Raw genomic sequence first — 15,033 nt, 5'->3', positions numbered from 1 at the left:
AAATTTTAGAGGTGGAATTAAATTGTATGTTTAATTGGACAAAGTATGTTTGATTTTTTTAAGTTAAATTATTAAAATTGTCACTTTTATTTGCTTTAGGTTACATGTTAGTCATTTATGTTTGAAATATTACATCTTAGTTACTTATGTTATCATGTTGTAACATTTTCATCACTGAGCCATTAATTGTTATTAACAGTGTAATAGTAATAGTAAGTTGACGTGTCACATTAAATCATCATTTTAAATGAAATTTTAGGTTAAATAATACAATTAGTCCCTATATATATATATTTTGTTTTGAGCAATTTAACCTAAAATTTTTGTTTAAAATGATGATTTAATGTGCCGCATCAGCTTCCTGTTACATTGTTAATGATAATTAACAGCTCAGTAATTTAAATGTTACAACACGATAGCATAAGTGACTAAAACGTAACATTTTAAACATAAATGACTAAAATATGACATGAGGCAAATTAAAGTGACTATTTTGATAATTGTTATAGTATCTAATACGTGTGCATGTGCTTAATATGTAGTCTAGCTTTGTGGTTAGGCAGTCAGTTACAAAAGTTAGTAATCTGTTATATTCTGTTGACAGCAGTTTTTAGTCTTCATCTTTCTATATAAGCATACGTTGTAAACAGATTAAGCAGAGTATGATAATTCATTACCTTGTGAGTATTATTTCTTCTTGAGTATTCTTTCATGGTATCAGTCGCTCGGTGATCTTTGGGCATGGCTAACACGCATTCTACCGGATCCGATTCTGTTGAGCCTAGTGACTCGGTGTTTCTTGGTGACCGAGTGGTCACCTCTTTTCCTCGACACGAGGTTGTTAAACTAGATGAAGGCACGTTTGTTCAATGGCAGCAGCAGGTCCGGCTTATTCTTCGTGGCTACGGATTGTTTGGGCTTATTGATGGCTCATTGACGGCTCCGGCGCGATTTATTCACTCTCCCGACGGTGATCTTGTTGTGAATTCGGTTGTTTCGGTCTTTGATCAACAAGACAGTTTACTTACATCTTGGCTGTTATCCACCATCAGCGCTTCATTTTTGTCCTCTTTATCGATGTTCGCCCGCCGTGATGTTTGGAACGTGGCGAACAATTTGTTTGCGTACCGATTCTAGTACGAAGCAATCACGCTTGCGCCACGAACTCCATTCTCTCCGGAAAGGTACCCTTTCTATTCGCTTCCTATGTGAATAAGATCACCACTTGTGCGCTCTTCTTGCAAAGATCTGGATCTCGGATCTCGGAGGTCGAATCTGACGGCGGTTCTCCTTGCGGACTCTCATCCGAGTTTGATCTTTGTCGTTTTCTCTGTGTCTCTCTCTACCGGACCATTGACGTTTCAACGCATAGTCGATACTTTGATTGAGTGTGAAGCCCGACAAGTTCGGTCCGCTCAGGAGGTGTTAGTTGCTGCGAATACAGTTGAAGGGCCACCTCTTCAGTCGACGGATGGTTCATTTCGGGGAGGAGGTCGTTCTTTTATTCGTGGTCGAGGGCGTTCGTTTCGACCGAGAGTCCAGTGCCAAATTTGTAACCGATATGGACATCTTGTGCAGCGATGTTATTATCGGTATAGTCGTGATGAGCAATCGCCGGTTGATGCACCGGTGGTTCGACGGGAAGGCTTTGCATCTGGATTTGGGCGAGATGATGATCGAGTAAGAGAGAATGGCTTCGGTCAAAATTAAGAAATTCCGGTCAAAATTGGAGGCCTTTTGTTTGGCCAAATTATGAATTGGCAAATGGTGTCCCACGTGGGTCACATGCAGGGACTAGAAATAATGGATTAAATCCATTTGTTAAATATGAAAATGGGCCCCGCATTAGTGATGATCCAAATCCATATGATAGTGGGCGTCCAAATCCATATGATAGTGGGCGTGACTTTGGTGATATGGGGTTTCAATTGTATAATGATTCATTGGGCAATGCGTATGGTAAAGGGGGTTTAAGGTCAAGTGGGCCTAGTAGGTCGGTTCGATCCCGTACACCTGATGGTCAATTTATACATGAGCCCTCTGCAAATTGTGTTGGTGTTGATCGATCTTGGCAGACTGTTCATGAGGCTCCATGGCGAACAAAACCACGTGCTCGTGTGTTCAGTGTTGCCTCATCTCCGTATGACTCGTCTCAGTTTGTTGGGCTTCCTCCTCGACTTCCTGAGTTGCATACCTCGGATTATTCTGATGCTTCTGCATATGACTCGAATTTTAATTCTACAGATTCCTATGTTCTGTTGCCGGTCGGGAGCACATCCTGGTGCCCAGACTCAGGGGCTACCCATCACGTCTGTAAGAATGCTTCCGATTTACATGATTCCACTCCTTATACAGGTACTTCTTCTCTCTTAATGGGTAATGGGGTCTCGTCCAAAATATCATCCATTGGGAATACACATTTCTCTACAGAAAAGAAATTGTTACATCTTACGAATGTGCTATATGTGCCTAGTATTCGAAAAAATTTATTATCGGTGTCTAAGTTTGCTACTGACAACAATGTGTTTTTTGAGTTTCACCCTTCATATTGTGTGATTAAGGACATCCGCACCGTGAAATCTTAATGCGGGCCAAGTTCGTGAAGGGCTCTATCGGTTCTCACCGGTTCCAGTGTTTTGTCTCCATCTCATAACAACATCGTTGTTCAACGATCTTCTACGGTGATGATATCTTTGCTTTGTGGCATAAAAGGCTGGGACATCCTGCTCCTAATATTGTAAAAGTTGTTCTAGATAACTGTCGTATTTCTATAACTAAAAATCGTCTGGATAATGTTTGTGTTGCCTGTCAAAAAGGAAAATCGCATAAGTTGCCCTTTGCTCATTCTAATACTAAGTATGTTGATTTGTTTGAATTGGTTGTTTCTGATTTGTGGGGCCTAGCTGCTGTTCCCTGTGAAGGAAATCTATATTATGTTTCGTTCATTGACATGACTAGTCGGTTCACCTGGGTATATTTGATCAGTCGCAAATCTCAAGCCGTAGAGTGTTTTGGTCAATTTCAAAAAATGGTTCTCACTCAGTTCGGGAAGTGTATTAAAAAATTTCAAAGTGATTGGGGTGGTGAGTTTCGTGCTTTCTCGTCTGTGCTTGCTAGTCAGGGGATACTTCATCGAGTCTCCTGTCCTCATACTTCTGAGCAAAATGGTGTCGCCGAACGTATGCATAGACATATTGTGGAGACTGTTCTTACTCTTTTGGCTCAAGCCAATTTACCAATGAACTATTGGGGCTATGCCTTTTGCAGTGCAGTTCATCTTATTAATCGGTTGCCCACCCCTGTGTTGGACGGACGATCCCCGTATCAAAGTTTGTTTAATTATGAACCAACTTATGATCATCTGAGAGTGTTTGGTTGTTGTTTTCCATATTTACGTCCATTTGTTAAACACAAGCTTGAGTTTCGCTCCCAACCGTCTACATTTCTAGGGTATAGTGCGCATCATAAAGGGTATTTTTGTCTGACACCCGATGGTAAGGTTGTTGTTTCTCGACATGTTGTGTTTGATGAAAATCGTTTTCTGTTTCCAGTCTCTTCTTCTGCTAGTGACCAGACGTCTTCAGGTACTACTACATATGTTCCTGTAGTTTGATTGTTTTCCACTACGGAACCTGGATTGTCGTCTGCTTCTACAACTGGGGTTCCTCTGGGAAGTCATAATTGTGACTCCGCTCTGCGTGATTCGTCTGCTACTTGCGGTGTTTCTTGTCATTGTTCTGACGATTTGCCAGATGTCACAAGAACTATTGTCCGAGAAGAGGCCATATCTACTCCAGTTATTCCTAGTGAACCTGTCTCTACAACTAATACTCATGGTATGATTACTCGATCTAAGGCTGGTATTTTTAAACCCAAAGCTATGTGTGCAGCTAATATTGAACTTAAGCCGAGTTCGGTTGAGGAGGCGCTTGCTCATCCCGATTGGCGGTTAGCTGTTCAAGCTGAATATGATGCTTTGATAGCTAACTCTACATGGGAGCTTTGTTCTCTTCCTTCCGGTCGAAAAGTGATTGGTTGCAAATGGTTGTTTAAAATAAAGAAGAATCCTGATGGAACAATTAATCGTCGCAAGGCACGGTTAGTGGCCAAGGGCTGTTCACAGGTACCCGGATGTGATTTTACGGAGACGTTCAGTCCGGTGGTCAAACCTGCTACCATTCGTGTTATTCTCTCTGTTGCTGTGACCAAAGGCTGGCCACTTCGACAAGTTGATGTCAATAATGCATTCTGAATGGTGATCTCACGATGACGTGTTTATGCGGCAGACCTCCGTGTTTTGTGCAACATGGCTCTAATGGTGAGAAGCTGGTGTGTCATCTAACTAAAGCTTTATATGGCTTAAGGCAAGCTCCTCGTGCCTGGTTTGACAAGTTAAAGCAGTTCCTTGTTTCTACTGGTTTTATAATATCAAAGTCAGATGCGTCGTTGTTTGTTCGTTCTTCCTCCGATTACACTCTGTACGTGCTTGTCTATGTGGATGATATTGTTATTATTGGCAGTTCAATTGATGGAATAGATTGTTTTGTTCAACAGTTACACAAAAAGTTCGCTCTAAAGGATATGGGTGATCTTTATTATTTCTTGGGGATTGAGGTCAATCGGTTTTCCTCTGGTTGTCTTCACTTGAGTCAGTGCAAATACGTTCGGGAGCTTCTTGCTCGGGCTTCTATGTCTACTGCCAAAAGTGTTCATACACCGATGGTAAGCTCTTCCATGTTATCTAAATATGAAGGTGAGTATCTTACTGATCCAACTGAATACCGTAGTCTTCTTGGTGCTCTTCAAGATATTGTGTTAACTTACCGATATTGCATATCTTTGTTAATAGGGTGTGCCAATTTATGCATGCTCCTACTAATCTACATATGGTAGCGTTAAAACGCATTCTTAGGTATTTACGTGGAACTCTTTCTTATGGCTTACTTTTCCGGCCATCTGAGCGGCTTTCGTTGGTCGGTTATGCCGATGCTAATTGGGGGCTTGATTTTGATGATCGTCGGTCCACTACGGGGTTCTGTGTGTATTATGGTCATACACCTATATCTTGGTGTTCCAAGAAACAGCAAGTTGTCTCTCGGTCAACGGCCGAGGCTGAATACCGTAGTCTTGCTGCTGCCACTAGTGATGTCGCTTGGCTGACCTCTTTATTGGCAGAGTTAAAATTAAGCTCAGTAGATTCTCCTACAGTGTGGTGTGATAATTCTGGTGCCGTCGCTGTTGCAGCTAATCCAGTTCTGCACTCCAAGTTTAAACATGTTGAACTTGATCTGTTTTTTGTTCGGGAAAAGGTGGCGAGTGGAGAGTTGGTTGTTGGGGAAGTTCATGCAGTCTGTGAGCAAGTGGCCGATATTCTCACTAAACCATTGTCTGTGTCCATTTTTACTCGGTTTCGTAATTCTCTTCGTGTCGTTCCACTTGAGGAAGTTGGATGAATGTTATAGTATCTAATACGTGTGCATGTGCTTAATATGTAGTCTAGCTTTGTGGTTAGGCAGTCAGTTACAAAAGTTAGTAATCTGTTATATTCTGTTGACAGCAGTTTTTAGTCTTCATCTTTCTATATAAGCATACGTTGTAAACAGATTAAGCAGAGTATGATAATTCATTACCTTGTGAGTATTATTTCTTCTTGAGTATTCTTTCAATAATTTACCTTTTTTTATTTTTTTCCTCAAATTATTCAACAGTCGAGATTATAAGGCTTAAGTTGTGTTCTAGAAACCATGGAGTTTCCCTCATGGTGGATTTACAGAATAATGACTTGCATTTCTTCGGTTCTCTTTTTAAGTCCTGCTAAATGGTAATATTGTTAGAGGGAACTAAGGTAAGGGAGATTCCTTCACCGTATTTTGTCTTATGCATCAATGAGAGCTGAAGAAAAGGATACTATTTATGGTATTAAATTAAGGAGCATCTCAATATCCCATCTGATAGTTACCTCTTTTTGGGAGCTAATGTTTAGGAAATTCTAAGTTACAAAAGAAGTGTTGCAATAAATATTGTTTAAACTAAAACAACTTACTTGGTTAGATCGAGAATAAGCTCATGAAAATGGGTTAGACTAATTGACATACAGATTGTTCAAAATCTGTTGAATTTAGCTAAAAATAAATTACAATGACTTTTTTAAAAGTTTTTTTTTTTGAAAAATTTATAAAATCGATAATAAAGATTAATGATTACTTTTGCGATAATTTCGAAATTTTGAAACAAACACTCGTTGAATCTCATTTGTTGCAAGGCGTCATAGCATAGTACCTTTATAGCATTGCCACTATGGATCAAGATTCTCTTTACAATGTAATTGGTGATGGTGGCCTTTATAGCATTTCAAAACTCATTTCTCATCTATCTATTTCCCTAGACATTTTAAAGGGTGTTTCAATTGAGATAATGCTCTTAAGATGGTTTTTTTTTCGCATGATCGATATAGTCCATTTTTTTGTTACCCCACTATTATTTTAACAAATTCTCGTATTTATTTCATATCTCTGGTTTCTTTTTGTTTAGACATTCTTTTTTTTTTTACACATTTTCTGCTTAGATTGTCATTCCACAAATTATCCCAAATAACCTCACCTTACGAATCCTTTCTATGGAATTATTTGGTCCACATGTTTCTCTATGTTATGCCTCACTTCACCATAATACTTGCACCTGAGCGAATGTTTCATGGCTGAAGGGGCTCCTAACACCTCGTTCTTGCAATTTGATTTAAAATATACACCTGAGATGTATTCAGTGACGTGCACCCTTGGAATCTATGGTAGGGTAATAGATTTCTTGTACGAAACTTGTCATTTTGCCCCGATAGTTGCCTTCTTATTTAATACTGTCTTGAGAAATGTTGTCTCCCCATATAGACTCTGAGGTGAGGGTTCATTCTATGGTTCTCTAGGCAAGTTTTCTAGGGGCCTTTGTTCTTGTTGCGATCTCTTAATTTCTATCTCACATAGAAGCTGCGAACATATGGCTGGAAGCACTCAAACTTTCAGTATCTAGGTTTCTATGTGTCTTCTCATATAAGGAGTACAAGCTTGTCTAGCCAATGTTCTGCCAACTCATATTTCAAATGCTTGTGGGTTACTCTAGTTGGGAAAGTTTGAATTACTCAATCATTCGTCAGGACTTTGATCCTCTAAGTGGCAACATTAAACCGCTAGATGTACTCTGGCAAATTTTCCCCTTGACTTGTCTAGTGCTGAAAAGCATTTCGGGGTTCTTTGTCATAGCACTGTTGGCGGAGTGCAAGTTTTCAAACTAGCAAGCCAACTCATCGAAACTACCAATAGATTTAGCCGAGAGTGTTTGATACCAACTCCTAACGTGGTCTTATAGCGTTAGGGAGAACTACTTACATTTAAGGGTGTCAGAGACTCATGATTCTCATATTCATATAGTTGTAACATTGATATAGATGGTCCCTTGAATCCTCTGTTCCTTGCTATGTTTCAGTCAGCATTTTGAAGGAATTTAATACTGATACTATGGTGACTTGGGCGGTCAATGGATCATTCACGTATTGGTCTGATGGAACTTCTCACTTTGCTAATAGTTTTAACAAATCCATTTCTCTTCTTAAAGTATCCTTTTGCTGCTCAAGCCGTGAGCCGTCCAAGGGTACACCTATGATCAGACCAATACGTGTCAAGTCCAATGTTCCTCTTTTTTGTTTTGGTGGGGTGATTTCCTCCCCAACTACCGATGAAGCCGCATCCTCATTCTCGGTGCTACATTTACCATCTTTGGGTGGCCTCGCTTCGCCTTCAACTTGCAAATAATTCAAGCATTCTGTTGTATCATCTCTTGTTGTTGATTGCACTTTTCACACACACACACAAAAAAAGCCTAGGCTGCTCTTGAAGGTCAGTATATTGTTGCACAATGAGGGTATTATTCTACAAGTAGGATTTACTGTCCCATTGTGCAGAAATAAGATCCTTTCCAAATCTCTCTTTCAAAAAAAAAAAAAAAATCAACATTAAGTAATTCAACAATTTTTTGTTGAACTTTTTATATTAATTAAAAAAAAAACTAAACAGTGAGTTTTCTTTTCCAATGCAATCAAAGTTTAGTACTCAAATACAAACAAAATTTAGTTTAGGTTACAGAGTGCACTTGTAATGATTAAAAGAGTTTTCAACCAAATTAGTTAGGACTTAGTAGTTAGTACAGGATATAGAAATCGGTTCAGTTTCAACTAAAACCTCGCCTGCAAGGCCGAGGGGATACCATCCATTGGTCCTCACTGCCATGGGAGAGGTTACAGCCTCCGAATGTCAATTCTTCCCCACTTTGCAATGGAAACAAACTCCCCATAAAAATGATTACCCCCACAACTGAAATGGGGGAAAAATGTCTTGCGTGCTATCTTAGGTTTTCACGTTCTTGGAACACACTAATATTTACCCTTTTTTGTTAACAACATAAAGCAATTGGAAAATAATGAGAAGAGGAGATCAAGAGAGGGGAAGATGGTGTAACATGCTAACATAAAGGTTCACCTAGATCCTCATCTACCTTATTCTCCTGGCATTTCTTCAGAAGATGTAGCTGCCGTCGTAGGTGCAATACCTGCCATATCAATATATGCCATTAGTCACAAATAGATTCATAGTTTCATCAGTTAGCTAGATAATGGCTGCAAGACACTGCTCAAGCATAAAGGAAAAGAATAATATAGTAAGGAACTCGTTCTGGGATATTGTTCTCTAGCATATATTGCTGCTATTTCTCAACGAAACAGAAATTTGGAATGAGAAAGGCAACTCACACTCGGTTATATATCATACTCCCAAAATTGGTCATATTCTCACACAGAACTCAAAATAATGACAGCAGCAACCAAAACTTTATTTCATTACCATACACATTCAGTATTTTATCATATGCATTAATCCACAAAAGGTCAAAACGGTAGGAAGAATCAAAATTGACCGATATGATGTTACCTCTTCCTGGAGCAAAATGGGAAGATTCTCAGTCGAGACAAGAGAATACATTTCATTCAAAAGCTTCTCATCTTTGATACCGCGCCATGTTTCTGGAGGCAATGCCAGCAAAAGAGCTGTGAGAACATCATTTCCAGCTGGGTAAATCCCATTGCAATTACTTGGGCCAGAGCCACAACAGTTCAGTTTAGTTGGGCATGAAGGAACCAGCACGTCAACACCCTGCTCAGAGCTACCATTTACCACTGTCCCAGACACCAATGTAATAGGCTTGTCACCATTAGCCCTCAAGCGTCTAATACATGTTTCCTGACAGCAATACCTCTCTGAAGAACCAAACGTCCCAGACAAAAGTTCTGCACCATGGCAACAAACTGTCGCAGCAATGTCAGGCAGGTTATTTTCATTACTTAAAGTGGGTGCATTTCTGCAGCATAGAGTCAGTGACGATAAAAATGCTACAACATGCTTAAAAAGGCCAGTTTCCTGCACTTGTTTCAACACCTCTTCCTGGAAGGACAGAAACAACTTGTAGTGTAAAACTTTATAAAGAAATATAGCAGGCAGCTAAAATACTAAAAGGAAAAGGAAATAAAAACGGAAAATCGAGTTTTACAGCACCTTTAAAGAAAGCCTTCCATTCTCCTCTAGGCTAAGATTTTGACTACCATCTTCTCTTCTCCTAACTTCTGCAATCCACTTGATGAACTCTCCAAAATGAGATGGGAGTGATGAGAAAACAACTGAGAGAACTTTATGAACATCTTTCACATCATCCGTCTTTACAAGATTAGGAACATCATCCATTAAATACTTTGCAACTTTGACCCAGCTTTCATGCTTACAGCTCTGTGTAAAGAACAGACAAACAATCCATCATAAAAAAGGGGTAGAAAAAATTCAAAATTTCAGCTCTAATATATTAAATCATAGTGAGCAATGCCAAGCCATGACCAAAAGCAACAATATAAGACTAGACATACTTCAAAACAAGGCAGTATAAAAGAATCCAAGACAAAGTCACCTCAGTACTACCCCACAAACTGTACCTAGAACACACATCTGCCGTCCAGAAGAGATGCAGTTTTACCAAATAAAAACGAAAACAAGTAGTTAACACCTGTACTAAACCAAAAAATCAAGAAACTACACCTGACTAAACTTTTGAGAGAACATAAATGGTACACAAATAAAAAGGTCAAACAAATGCTAGTTTGCCGATGAGAAAAAGAAGCCTTGTGTGGTTATTGTTATAATTCTTGTTATTGTAGTTGTATCAGATGCATCCTAACCATAATGCTGACTTTAGCATTCAACAGTAAGCTCATAGCCACACCACCACAAAATTAATGAAAGGGGAAGTATGAATAATCATTTGAAAACATTTGGAATAATAGAACATATGAATAATCATTTGAAAACATTTGGAATAATAGAACATCTCCACAGGTAAATTTTTAATGTGAAGATAACAAGAATACCAGGGTGTAAAGTAAGCCTGGATCTCTATGAGGCCTGGAAATAAGCAAGAACCTGGAAAATAAATCAACCACGGATGAGAATCTGCAATTACCACTTCTTTGTATCCCAATGTTAATATAGAAACCAAAAAATGACCGCACGACAGTTTTCAACATGTCATTTATATGTTCTTCAGAATATATAAGAAAGCTGTAAAAGCTCAACCATATTACTACTTCTATATCTTATAGAAATCCATAACTGACCACACTTCAAAGAATCACCAATATATACTGGATTTGGTATTTTACTTAATTTGCTGATCAACCATGCCCATGTCTAAATGAGACTTAATTATATTTCTTAATAATATTCAATCTTACTCCAACACCGACCAAAAAAATGCTCCTTGTTAATAACAATTTGCTTAGATAACATTTGAGAACTAATTTGGAAAGCAGACAAAACCATGTACCCTCTACATTGCCTCGTTGCTTCATCAACACTTTCCATGGCTTCCCAAAGCAGTCTCAGAGGAACCCAATGAGGAGGATACTTAAACCGAGCAACATCTAAAATCAGGGCCATGTCTCTTCCAGCATGATAACCACCAATAGGAGAAAAATGACCAGTCCCTGTCTGCAAAACATACAGCCAGTGGGATTCACCACTTAAAAGATGGAGAAAGATGCAACACAATTTGGATTTTAGTATTAGCACTAGTTCAATGAATAGCATAGTCAAAAGCATGGTACACTACATCAAAATGGAAGATTTAAAACACATAAATGATAAATAAATAATATTTAAGGATTGCTAGCTAATAATTGATTAACCAAAGATGCATGCGATAAGATTCAAATTATTTACAATTACAATCAGAATTATGTTTATGTACAAATTGCCAAACAAAATTTCATTGACAGCTCTCCATATCATTTTTAAAATGCTTCCTGTTCACATTGCTTGCATGTCACACGTTGTGACAAGTCATGAAATGAAAATAGAATGCAAAATGGGTGAAAAAGAAACCTTGTAATATTACAACCCAGGCTGCAAGTACTTGAGCTGATATGGATTCTGTTAAATAACATTATAACAAACAAAAGAGAAGGAAAATATACATACTATAAACTTTAAAGTTGAATCTAACCTGTTTAAAAGTTGCCCTATGATATGATGAAATTATATGACAATCATCAGAAGTGGAACATCTAACAACAAATTTACGGAAGTCATCCAAGGAGCTTTGATTTGTGCGGAAAGCTTGAACTTTTGCTCCAGCACAATGAGCCAGGCACACAAGTTTCCCAAATGATATCCCTTTCTCTTTAACCTTTTCCAAAGGCTCACAACAGTCGAGCATAGATTCATCGAACCACCTCCAAGGTCCTACAAAAGAAACTTATAACTGCTCACTGTATGCTTTTAGACGACAGAAAACAAATTCAGCTGATCATGGATAAAATATTTATAAGAAAGTATGACTGTGTGAGAGATCAAAGAAACACTACTTCAGTCACAGGTGGCTGTGTTCAGACTAATCAAAATATTTGCAAAATTATAGATGTGAATAGGACCAAATTATATAATACCAACTGAAGGCAAAATTTAAATGCTACAAACACATGGATGACAAGATATTAAAGCACTTTCAAAGTTTGAAAAGCCATATGCAAAACTACATTTAGACTATTTGAAATTCATATAATTCCACTACAAGTGCTATGTTCCTCCTCGCTAGATTGCAAAAACATCCACTTCTTGACGGTAAGGAATAATTTGATGGTTGAAATAATCTATAAAACAATTTATTTAATGCAGAGACGAGCTGGAAAAGAAGTCAACTCGGTTCTAGAAGTTACCCTTCCATTTTCTTCCAGGGTCAATAGCAAGGGCATTCAAGACCATGGAAAGACTGGCTAATCCACAGTAAGCTGGCTCCGATTGTGTCTGAAAGTAAGATATCAACCTATAAAATCCTTCCATCGTCCCATTTTGAATCGCTTCGATGAAAAGTTGCTACAGTTCCAAGACATTACAAGCAACTGAATACATTAAAATATAATCATTAAAGCAAACTTCCCATCAATAAAACATACATTATACAAATTCCTCTGTTTCTTTAACTAGAAATTACAATCAAATACAAATTATGCGAACAATAATCTTTCTGGAAGATGATTTAAAAAACCCTAAATGACAGAAAAAAGCTAAAAATCGAGAAGCGTTGATTACCTTTCCATCAGAGGAAGCGAAATCGACGGCTGGAGGTGAAGGAAGAACTCGTTTATACAAACCAGCCATCGCCATCTTCATTTTGCTTTGGTTTTCTCGATTTATACTAATTATATTGTCCCCCCTTTTTTGGAGTGATTTTTTTCTCAAAATTTCTCCAGAAAGGAAACTGAAGATTTCGCGCAATCAAAGTCAGTTTCTGAGCTTAGAACTCGTTGACTCCAAAGCGTGATTGGATACGCCGTTACGCTTGTCTTGGCCAAGGAGACAAACACAATACTAAACACAACAAAGAAAGAGATGCAACAAAAACGCCGTTACTCGTCCCCCGCCTAAACTTACCAGTTCCGAAATAAGTAAAAGGAAAGGTATTTATTAGGGAATTTTCACTTTTCAGTTGGATTACGACTTTTTCTTTTGCAGCCAAGTCAACATTTTCAAAATTAATTCAACTAGGTGTTAAATTGGTAAAATTTCATGGCGGGCCTTGGCCTATTTCTAATGGTTGGGCTTCACCTTCATCAGTTAGTTGTACCTTTACCATAAATTCTTTCGAATGGAAATTGGAGAAAAGAAACAGCTTACACAGTAATCATCCTAAGATGTTGTAACGCATTACAATCCTTAAGACCGGCGCCGGAGAAGTGTGAATACATGAAGACCAAGAGGTAGATCAACAGCATCATTACGTAATCCATTAGCTAATAATTTCCTTCCCTGTACATATGGATGGTAACCACCTCCCATTCTCTGCCCAATAACTCCTAAATATATCTAATGATCGAATTTCAGAGCTGCCTATTATCATGCTATTTATTGCATTGACAGCAATGGAGCTATCAAGCTCTAACATAATCCGTCGATAGCCCATTTCCCATGCCTGATCAACTCCATCTAATGCTCTCCACAGTGCCATAGTCTATATTTCTTGCAAACCGGATAATCCATCTCCCCACCCCACCAGAAAACTCAATTCCTTGTCCTGCCTTCAGTGCACCATAGAGTTCACCTTTAACCATTCCGTGGGAGGAGGGTTCCAAGGAATCGAACGCCAGGCCCTTATTCCAGTACCAACAGTGGTCTTCGCTACGCTAGCGGTAGCGCACAAGTAAATTCCTCCAGCAACCGCTGGCATCTATCTATAATCCTCTCTGTTTCAACAAAATTATTATCAAATAACACCTTGTTTCTTCTCTTCCATAATTCCCAACAAACAGTTCTGAATAGCAAATCCCAATCTCTAGAATCTTTAGCAAAGAAATCTGGCTTAGTAAAGTTCAAGCAAAGCCATTCCTTCAGTTCTAGACTTCGAAACTCATTTGTCAGGTTTGATGAACCTGGTCCAAGTCGAGACAGGCACAAAACAACCCCTAATCAATATCCTCAATGGCAGTCCCACATAAATTACAATACGCACTAACAGTTAAGTGTCTGCATTGGATGATGAGAAGTGTTCTATTTAAGACGAAGGGACAGACTAGTCGATCAGTCATCGGCCGACCACCAAAGAAGCTCAAGCAGTTGAAGTGTGTTTCAGTGAGAGCCAATTTTTGGCTTAAAAATCTAACGCACCGAAGGTATTTTTACATCCAAAGGTGCCAAGAGAGAAGGAGATTTTTTCAAACCATATAAAAGCTTGAGTTGCCCCCCCTCAAAAAAAAAAAAAAAAAAAAACCAACCTTGAGCATATGGCCTTTTCCATGCAACTTTATATCATTTAATGATTATTATATAAAGTTGATGTCTTCACGTGATAGTATAGATGTTATTTATCAATTAAGTCACGTAAAAATTTTAAGGGTACGATCTGTTTCATTCCCTTAAAATATTTTCCATTTTTAAAATAGACTGATATTTTTGAAATACGATATTTTTCCGACATTTGATTAAATTTATGTAAAATATTTTGAATTATTAATTTGTTAAATTTTTTGAATTTATTTATTTCAATTAAAAATATTTATTTTGATTTCCATTAATTAATTTATAAAACTAAAATTGAGATAATTTTATCCTCATCAAATCTAGAGTCTTTCTTTTCCCATTCTTTTATGATTTATTAGAGATTGAGAAGTTTTGCCCCATTCTTCAGGTTGGGTCTCAACCTCCATTGGTAGACGTTCTGTAGGTGAAAAATCACGCAAAACATTGCAATACCAGAGCTTGAAGCATTTCCTGAACCAGTTGATCCCTCAAAGCTTTAGCATCGAGAATCAATGTCACCGGTGAGGAAGAAAGCCCGGTAAGAGATGAGCAAAAAGGGGAGAGTAGTTGTTTACGGAATGAACTTTTGTGTATAAAATGAATTACCAAATCTTCGGGATTATGGTTGCTATTTGGGTTTATAGTTATCTTTTTTAAT

The 15,033-nt window shown here is 38.1% G+C and overlaps 2 protein-coding genes across 3 annotated transcripts; one reads left to right on the top strand and one right to left on the bottom strand.

Annotated features, from left to right (window-relative positions):
- The first annotated feature begins 741 nt into the window (after positions 1–741).
- On the top strand, positions 742–4,252 carry LOC128283835 (uncharacterized). Its single transcript, XM_053021231.1, has 6 exons — positions 742–1,118; positions 1,218–1,699; positions 1,792–2,355; positions 2,562–2,625; positions 2,713–3,584; positions 3,753–4,252. Exons 1-6 carry the CDS (start codon positions 742–744, stop codon positions 4,250–4,252), a joined length of 2,859 nt encoding a protein of 952 aa, XP_052877191.1.
- A 3,815-nt stretch (positions 4,253–8,067) lies between these two features.
- LOC108487459 (glutathione gamma-glutamylcysteinyltransferase 1-like) lies at positions 8,068–13,125 on the bottom strand. 2 transcript variants are annotated; one of them, XM_017791811.2, is made up of 8 exons: positions 12,672–13,125; positions 12,299–12,455; positions 11,587–11,825; positions 10,909–11,072; positions 10,454–10,505; positions 9,594–9,821; positions 8,973–9,482; positions 8,068–8,595 (listed from the first exon to the last, which is right to left on the bottom strand). In XM_017791811.2, the coding sequence occupies exons 1-8, from the start codon at positions 12,750–12,752 to the stop codon at positions 8,509–8,511; spliced, it is 1,518 nt and encodes a 505-aa protein (XP_017647300.1). In that variant the 5' UTR covers positions 12,753–13,125; the 3' UTR covers positions 8,068–8,508. The 2 variants fall into 2 exon arrangements, with proteins under 2 accessions (XP_017647300.1, XP_017647302.1); XM_017791813.2 differs by having other exon boundaries at positions 8,399–8,595; positions 12,299–12,481.
- Positions 13,126–15,033: the final 1,908 nt, after the last annotated feature.

The sequence above is a fragment of the Gossypium arboreum genome, chromosome 11 (assembly GCF_025698485.1).
Source record: "Gossypium arboreum isolate Shixiya-1 chromosome 11, ASM2569848v2, whole genome shotgun sequence".
In the NCBI taxonomy this organism is placed as follows: Eukaryota; Viridiplantae; Streptophyta; class Magnoliopsida; order Malvales; family Malvaceae; genus Gossypium; species Gossypium arboreum.
This window is presented reverse-complemented; position numbering and strand designations above follow the sequence as displayed.

Bases quoted from the DNA above. Each gene is read 5' to 3' on its own strand.
- LOC128283835 (XM_053021231.1), top strand. From the start codon at position 742: ATGGCTAACACGCATTCTACCGGATCCGATTCTGTTGAGCCTAGTGAC. The intron at 1,700-1,791 runs GTCAAAATTAAG...GGTCACATGCAG, and splicing joins AGTAAGAGAGAATGGCTTCG to GGACTAGAAATAATGGATTA. The intron at 2,626-2,712 runs GTTCCAGTGTTT...GTGGCATAAAAG, and splicing joins GGCTCTATCGGTTCTCACCG to GCTGGGACATCCTGCTCCTA.
- LOC108487459 (XM_017791811.2), bottom strand. From the start codon at position 12,752: ATGAAGATGGCGATGGCTGGTTTGTATAAACGAGTTCTTCCTTCACCT. The intron at 9,822-10,453 runs GTATTCTTGTTA...TTCTTTACACAG, and splicing joins CAGGCTTACTTTACACCCTG to AGCTGTAAGCATGAAAGCTG. The intron at 8,596-8,972 runs GTAACATCATAT...TTGATATGGCAG, and splicing joins CCATTTTGCTCCAGGAAGAG to GTATTGCACCTACGACGGCA.